Source organism: Nelumbo nucifera, chromosome 4 (genome assembly GCF_055504915.1).
Source record: "Nelumbo nucifera cultivar China Antique chromosome 4, China Antique-T2T, whole genome shotgun sequence".
Taxonomy (NCBI): Eukaryota; Viridiplantae; Streptophyta; class Magnoliopsida; order Proteales; family Nelumbonaceae; genus Nelumbo; species Nelumbo nucifera.
Genome location: NC_142652.1, coordinates 86268386 through 86277163, shown reverse-complemented (window position 1 = coordinate 86277163; position 8778 = coordinate 86268386). Strand labels below are relative to the sequence as shown.

The following is an 8778-nucleotide window of genomic DNA, read 5'->3' as shown; positions in this document are numbered from 1 at the left end:
CTAGTGCCGTGCCATTAGAGCAACCATGAACAAGAGGACTTCTAATATTATATTTAGAAAATTAATTCAATCATAAATCGTTCAAAGTAAGAAAAAGGATAATTTGGGGATATAAAAAAATTTAAATAATTTGGATGAGAATCTTGTTGACGGAAATCTAAGGAGGGGTATTTGTGCAAAGTGAAAGTTGAGGGGTATTTGTCGAAAATAAAAGTTAAGCGTAATAGTCACTGACCCACAAATCCATAACAAAGGGGTCTCTGTAATTTACTTTTTTTTTTTTCTTATTCTCTCTCTATCGAAGCGAAAAGGAGAAGAAAGAAAAACTGAAGGAAATTCAGTAAATCAAAGCTTCTTCAGTATCAGCAGCAACCTAGAGGTAAAACAACTAATAAACTTCTATGTTCTTAATGGACGATTACATGTTGGCATTCTAGGGCTGAGCTGCTGAAAATTTGGGGTGTGATTGCGTTCTTAAAATCTCAATTTCTCTTTATAAAGTTAATCTAACCCAGTAAATGGGTTTCAAGTAGATTTTTGTTTTTTTACCTTATTTTTCTTTTAGCATGTTATCTGAACTCGGTTTTCCTGTAGCTTGGTTTCGTTAATAGAAGAAGCAAACACCTACTTACTCTCCTAGTTTGCTTGCCATTTTGATAAAAAAAATTGCATTTTTGCCTGTTGCATTCCGAGGAACCGTAGTTCTCTTGGAACCCCTAGCTGCTAGCAGGTCAGCAGAAGGCGCATCCTCCTATTTTATCAATGTTCACCCACTTTTGGAAACCATTAACCATAATGGCAGGATTGCTTCCTCATCTTTCACTGAAGACTGCCAACGGCTCAACAGCTCCGGTTTAAAGACAACCTTGGATTCCATCTACTCTGAGCATCTCTCATTAACTTCTCATCCCAACTTACTCTCTTAACATAATTCTCACTAGTACTATGAAACCTGCCACTTATAGTTGCCTGTGCGGCCATGCTCCTTTCTTTTGTCCAGGACGCCCATTCTATTAAGGTCCCCAAAATGAGATTTAGGAAAGAAGCACTGTGCGTTTGGTTGGTCTGCTCATCCTCCTGGCAGTCGCTGGGAGGGCCTGGTTCTACCATGCTGATATCACCTAGACATGGATCAATATTAAGGTATGGTGAAATATTTTTAAAACAAAATTCTCAATGGAATTGCTCTGGAGGATGGTCTTCTCTTAGGTACTTTCTACTTTGTGGAGTGTGGACAAAGACTTCTTATGATTCATTACTCCATCTTTGAAAATGAAGCTTTATGCAACTGATGACACATTGACAAATAATCAGTTTGGGTCGATGTAAACTCATTATTCTTTTTCTTTCCGTTATTATTTGATCACCTATAGGTTAAGAGCATTGAGAATTTCTTGTACAGAGTTGCAACTATGGGGCAACTACTGGCACCTCCACCACGATAATGTAGTGATGAACACTAAAAGATAAACTACTGCCTAAGAAAAAGATGCTATGAAAACACTATGGGTTACTTCTTGAAGCTCCATTTTTGGCAGCTACAATGCAAACTACACTGTGGTGGGAAGAGCAAACAAGCTTTCATCTTAAATGCTTGGGATCTTCCTTTTAGTTTCTAACTTTCTATTAGAAGGCCACATACATGTTTTCTATGGAACTACTAACACTTTCTCTCCAATTATATACAGATTACATTCTTATGTCACCGCTTTAGAAGGCAGTTAGTTGTACACCTCAAGGATAGATGAAGAAATAGTTTCTAGGGATCTACTGGGGTTTCTACCTGAACCATTTTTGGGGTCCTGGAGATGATCTAATTTACAACACTTATGAAAGAGCCCTTGCATTCTTTTCAACTATTTAGGTAAAAAATGCCAGGAATCACTAATATTTTTTTTTTTTTACAATTCTACATCAAAATAATATTGGTTGGTTATACACCAGATGGCCTAGCAGTCCTCTAAACTTTTATCCTTTAGAGACTTGTAGAATACAGGTTCAAGGAACAGTTCTAAGTCTGCCAAACTCTACTGACCAATTACCAGTCTCATCTAGCCAATAATATTGAACCGTTCAAGGGGCAAATATACCTCTCTTTAGTCTATTGTTCTGTTTCTCTTCTTCTCCCACTCTGCTTCACTGCATGTGATCATTATCATGTTTTCACTTTTTCCCCTTTAGGCTCAGTTTGGAAAGAGTACAAATACAAATATACACAGTGCAAATACATACAAAATAATATAAAATACAGGGTTTTGCACTCTACATATTTGTATTTGTACTCCTTCCAAGCTGAGCCTTAAGATTGCAGACTTGTAGGTTCAATTAGGCCTTAATCAATAAATACTGAACCTATGATTCCTTTTTTAGGTGCCTTTTCCCATGATGTTATAACTACCAAAATCATGATACGCCTTTTTTTTTTAAGTTTTCTTGATCTTCTGTTGGGTTTTATAATCTCGGTTCAGATTGTTGAAAGTTGAGTATTAGAGTTTAGAGATGCTAGAGTAGAAACTATGTAGTGGACTCAAATTCATATTCATTCTTTTCTGTATCATTCTCAATGTCTGAAATTTAGATTTCTTTTTCTGCAGCAGTTCATTTGAGCCTTTTGAGGTCTTTTCTTGATAATGACTTACACAGCAATTGATACTTTTTACTTGACGGATGAGCAATTGAAGAACTCACCTTCTAGGAAAGATGGCATAGATGAAGCAACTGAAACAACCCTTCGAATATATGGCTGTGATCTAATCCAGGAAAGCGGCATTTTACTCAAATTGTATCCTTTATTTATTTTTCTGCTGATTTCTTGAGTCTATGTTTTCTTTGTTTTTGTATCCCTTTTCCTATCTGCTTGTTTTTATTTCCTCAAAACACATTCACAGGCCTCCAGCAGTAATGGCTACAGGGCAGGTTCTATTTCATCGTTTCTACTGTAAGAAGTCATTTGCCCGTTTCAATGTGAAGGTCTAATCATCTGACTCTTATCCTAATATATAGTTTTGTCATTGTTGATGTTTTTTTCGTCCTTCCTTTTTGAAAAAAACCTTTTGTCTACAGAATATTTATCCAGTCTTTCCTCTTTGAGATTTTACCTTCTAGGATCTGATTTTACTTCCATGCAGAGGGTTGCTGCTAGCTGTGTTTGGCTTGCTTCAAAGCTGGAAGAAAGCCCTAGAAAAGCAAAGCAGGTTCTCATTGTATTCCATAGAATGGAGTGCAGGAGGGAGAATTTACCCATAGAACATTTGGAGATCTTTTCTAAGGTTAGGCTGAACAAACCTTGTAAGTTTTTGTTTATCTATTACTGATTAAAAAAAAATCTTCTGAACTACAGACACCTTTTTTGTATCTTTTGTTTTCTATATTCATAATTCTGTAACATATCTTTCCCTCCCCCTCTATCAGTATTGGTAACAATTCTGATTTCTGGCTATTAGTTTTTGTGCAGAATTTGGTTGATATTAATACTGCCATTGGCACTTATACTTGTGGAATTCCTGATATGACTTCTTTGTAGAGTAAGTTATTTTTATCTGAATATTTTTTCTCCTTACAGAAATATTCAGAGTTGAAGATGGATTTGAACAGAACAGATAGGCACCTATTGAAGGAGATGGGTTTCATCTGCCATGTTGAACACCCTCATAAGTTTATATCAAACTACCTTGCTACTCTTGAAACACCTCCAGAGTTGAGGCAAGAAGCTTGGAATCTAGCAAATGACAGGTGCTTATCTGGATGGGCCCCCTCTTTTCTTTTTTATTAATCTAACTAGCAACCTTTAGTTGTTTACTCTGTGGTTATTAACTTAGTTCTAATACTTAGTTTAAGCTTTTAATGTGACATTTCTATATAGCATATTGAAATTTATAATGATTTGAGAGCATGAAGTTTAGATACCATTTGCTATATTTTTTCTTGATGGTGCATAAATTGCATACCTTCTGAAATGCTTCTTGGTAATGAGAAACCTCTATGTTTACATGTACAACAACTTAAAAGGTCTTAGGAATGTGTAATAAATTTCTAATAATTGGGGAAGGGAAAAAAACTAAAAGGATGTGGCATTTTAGAACTTTTGTTTAGTATTATAGTGCATGATTTTCACCTTTAGTATGATCTACTAAGGCTTTATGCTACTAGATGTTAAAGGACCATTTGCAAGATCTCTGTAGTCTGTACATGCAAATAGATAAGAGAGAAGCCATGTACCTGGATGCCTGGATGGCATGGTTTAAAACTCTGATGTTCTCTTTCATGGAATTTTGGGATTTTATTATGGTTTTGAGGGTTATCACAGTAAAATTTGAGTAGAATAATGGAGTTCTAATGAAATAGAGAACAATAAAGAAGTTCGGAGTAGAATCAGGAATATGGGAATGAAATAATAGAGGTGAGCAGAAGAGAAGAAATAGGAAAACAGACAGAAAAGACTAGATAATAAACAAGAATAGAAAGTTCAAAAGATGATTTAATTTAACTCTATTTTGCTACAAAATTTGAAAGTTTTTCGAAACTTTAGTGTAATTTTGGTTTATATTTTCAAACCAGGTAAAAACCTTAGCTTGAAACCAAAATTAAAACTTTTCTGGATAGGAATTCCTAGAGCCATTTGTTTGCACTTGTGTATGAATTGACACAGAATATCTGAAGTTTTTGATGTCCCTTTACTTTCCAGTGACCCTGGGCTTTCCCATATAACGTGATCTATGAAAGAAGCATCTGTAAAATTGCATATCATACCATCATCCTTAAATCTTCGGGGTTCATACTACAAAGACATGTCTTTGCCTTCTTAACATGCTGAATTTGATACATAAGGTACCTGACTATCCCCATCCTCTTCTCTTTCTTTTCTTTGGGTGTTTATGCAAGATGAACTTTACAGAAATGATCAAACAGATAGCCACAATCTCTTATTATATGATTTATCAAAAAAAAAAAAAAGAATCTCTTATTATATGGAGAACCCATTGGTTTTCTATGTGATACCATGATGGTGTTCTATGTTATACAATGAACCTGCATGGCTTGTTATCTCTGCTTATGTGAGGTAGGCCGTAGGCCTCTGTTACAGATGGCAACATGGTGACAATATGGTTCTGTTTTGGAAGACTGAATTCCTGCCTCTGGTCTGTGAACTTTCTTGATTAGAGTTCATATATTGGCATGGGAAAATTAAGCACTTATTCATTTGATTTTGTCTTTTATTATTTTTCCCTCAGAAAAGTTGAGAAGGGATCAAGGATCCAAACCTGCTATACTAAAAAGTTTAGAAATGAATATAGGTTTCTCAATGGAAACATGAATGCATGATACCATCTCTGTCAACTCCCATGTGCTTGCCTCAACTCAACTCAACAAAGTCATGTATCAGATATATGGGGTTGTTAGCTACATGGATCTTGTTCCACCATTCTGCTCTGTTCAGTTTCATATTGGTGTTAAAAGAGACCTGTTTTATCTCTGCAATTATTCCTGTTCCTGCGAGATTGGCTGGTATCCATTATTCTTGTTGAGGATTTAAACAGCAAAATGTTTCCAGATTCTTAAAGTACAACGGCATGAGAGAAACAGATGGTATTTTATTTTTGTTTTCTTGTTTTTTGTAGAAAGCACACTTACATGGTCTTGTTGTCCCCTTACTGATTAGCCTGTCTTGGTTTTCAATGTGTCTTTATCCTTACTAATGGCTTCTCTGTACTTGCATTTTGAGAATCTGATTATTTCCATTCTTGTTATATCTTCTTTCATCTATTATCTTCGTCAATTGATTTTGATATGTTTGATTAGTTTGCTACTTCTATTTTTGATTGATAACTGTTAAATTTTATTAGATACTGGAAAAATGGTATATGCAAAAACATACCAAGCATCTCTTTTTAGGATGGCATTTGTCACAAAACCCATACTTTCTAACTACATCTCTTGTCTCACCAGTCCCCAGAATGGCTGATCACTATTTACCTCTTGTTTAGATTGTTGATCTGCCAAATTGTTTGCTGATCTGTGTTATTCCTGTTATCTTAATTCTTTTATTGGTATATAGTAGCTTGTTTGCATTGTCAGTTCTGTGGTTAGTTATTTGTCATGGTGAAGTTGAGAGGTTTATGATCGGTTACTTGTCTAGAGTCTTTTGGAAGACACATTAATGTGGGTGCTGCTACATCTTTTTAGTTCTTATATATGTCTCATTTATTGTGCAGTTTGCGTACAACGTTGTGTGTTCGATTCAAAAGTGAGGTTGTGGCCTGTGGTGTTGTGTATGCAGCTGCTCGCAGGTTCCAGGTATCACTTCCCGAGAACCCACCATGGTGGAAAGCTTTTGATGCTGAGAAATCTGGGATTGATGAAGTCTGCAGAGTCTTGGCACACCTTTACAGCCTTCCCAAGGCACAGTACATACCCGTATGCAAAGATGGAGACTCCTTCACAACCTCAAGTAAAACATGGGATCCACAAGCTCAACAAATTCCAAAGGTAAAGTTTCTTTTATTACTGACTACCATAAAGGCACATTATATGCTATTTCCTTCTGAAATTATGTTTTTTTTTTTAAAGCTAATGGCACATCATCCAATTAACTAGTTTGTTAATGCTGCTTTGCTTAGGAAGGTACTCCAAATGGTGCAGCAGCTAATAATGACACTGCTATCCCCAAAGTGTCTGCAGCACCAAATGCAGACTCCAGTGGGTCCAAGGATGCTTTGATAAAAGTGGTCCTTGACAAACTAAAGGAGTCCAAGAAGAGTGATGATGATGGTAAGAGCATCCTAATTGAGCGAGAGGTTAGAGAAGAACCCCCTTCAAAGCCTAAGACCGAATACAGACAAGAGGTGGGTGGAGAAAGGAACAGGGAGAGAGAGAGGGAAAGACAAAAGACCCGAGACCGTGATCGTGATAGGGGGAGGGACTCTGACAGGGAACGTGAACGAGAGAAGGATGTAGAGAGGGATAGGGATAAACTTAAGGAGAGAAGCCATCATTCCAAGGACAAAGGAAAAGACTCAGGTTTCTCTGCGGATGTCCTTTGTTTTCTTCTATATATTTATTATGAAAAAGATCTTATCATTTTCTGGAATTTTTCAGTTTTATTTCCTCCTGCATATCCTTGACTTGTTTCCTGTCATACATGGATGCAGGAGGGCATTCTGATAAATCAAGGAATTATTCATCTTGAGGTATGCATTTAAGTTCTTTCATTGTCTCTAAAGTGCATCATATATTCTTCCGGATGGTAAAAGAATGTCTAGCTTCTGAGACTGCTCCTTTTTTAGATCGTAGTGACTACCACAGCTCCTCATATTCATCCCGGGAGAAGGATCGCCACAGACATCATCCATATGCATGAACCAGAAGTCTTGTGTGCATACTTTTGGTTAGGGACCATACCATATCTGTAATGTGACATATTTATTACAGTATCAACAGACTGACAAGCTGGTTTTTCCTCTCTGTTTTGCTTATCTTAAATAATAAATGCGGTTTTGGTAATAAAGCCACAAACTGACTTGCCTTGGAAGGGGTTTTTGTCGGACTGTTTTGGTGAGATAGTTCTATATATGCCGTTTACATGCATTACTTATGGTCATATATAGTATGATCCGTAATTAGCTACTGAATCAAATTCCAACTCAATTCTCAGAAGAACTTGGATTCAGTCCTCACAAATTGCCACTCACACCACCCTCACAGCCACTTGCAACCGTGTATTGGGAATATCTCTTACTTGTATGTTTTTATTCATGGGGAGATATTCCCAATCCACAGCTGCAAATGGCTATGGTGTGAGCACCATTTTGTGAGGACTGAATCCGATCTCAAGGCCTTGTGTTAGTGCTACCAAAATGCGTCCGGAGATTGTGACCCTCTTTCCTGTATGTTCTTTGAACTAGTTACAATAGAAGCTAGTGTCTGTTGTCTGTATCAATGCATGTGAACCATGCACTTGAATCTCATTATCATCTCTAGGATGTATCTTCAATCTGAGGGCAATTGTCTGATTATAAACTTCCTGGAAGATATTGTTCACCGATAAGGGGAGGCAGACAGAAGACACTTTCTTGGCCATGCCTCAACGAAGATGTGTTGGACATGTGCTACTCTGCTGATTCTGATCATCAAGTTAGGTTGGTCCTTGAGTTTGAGTATGGCTATCTCCAGAAATAGGCCTTTATAATGGTGGGTTGTGGGCTCTATAAGAGAGAAACAGAACTTTGAGTAAAAGTTCTTATGGAATTTTAGGGTCTGTTTGGTTCCCAAGAAAATTAGGCTGGGAAAGGATGGGATGAGAAAGGATACGATGGTGTATCATGATTCATTTCCCAATTATGTGTGAAAATTAACTTTGACCTTGTTTGTTTTTAAGAAAAATTTCAGAAAGTCATGAAAAAGCCTATTGTTGGCTTATTCTATTCCAAATTAATGTAACCTGTAAACATGGTGATGTACGTTTCAGCAATGGTGTCCAGACCACCATTATCTATATGAAGAAAACGAAGATGAGAAACAACACCACTCCCATTACCCTCCTTCAGACCCTCTTTCAAAGCTTTCAACTGTGCTATCTGAACATTCTTCTGTACCAAAAGTTTCGGAATAACCCGGACCCACCTCTTCAGTGTTCACAGTAATTGCCAAACCAGAACCATAGGGGTCGGACCACTTAACTTGCTTCTGAATATTCCAACACGGCGTCAAAAATCTCTGCCTGGTCAAGGATTACCTTCCTCAAGTATTGTACTTCCCTGTCTTCAAAGGAAACAACTACAT

General features: G+C 36.9%; 1 protein-coding gene across 2 annotated transcripts; it reads left to right on the top strand.

Annotated features, from left to right (window-relative positions):
* Positions 1-220: 220 nt before the first annotated feature.
* LOC104613496 (cyclin-L1-1-like) lies at positions 221-7512 on the top strand. 2 transcript variants are annotated; one of them, XM_019200473.2, is made up of 9 exons: positions 221-379; positions 2595-2782; positions 2889-2970; positions 3129-3269; positions 3563-3732; positions 6213-6486; positions 6618-7017; positions 7149-7187; positions 7284-7512. In XM_019200473.2, exons 2-8 carry the CDS (start codon positions 2631-2633, stop codon positions 7184-7186), a joined length of 1257 nt encoding a protein of 418 aa, XP_019056018.1. In that variant the 5' UTR covers positions 221-379; positions 2595-2630; the 3' UTR covers position 7187; positions 7284-7512. The 2 variants fall into 2 exon arrangements, with proteins under 2 accessions (XP_019056018.1, XP_088760621.1); XM_088904495.1 differs by having other exon boundaries at positions 228-379; positions 2598-2782.
* The last annotated feature ends 1266 nt before the right edge of the window (positions 7513-8778 follow it).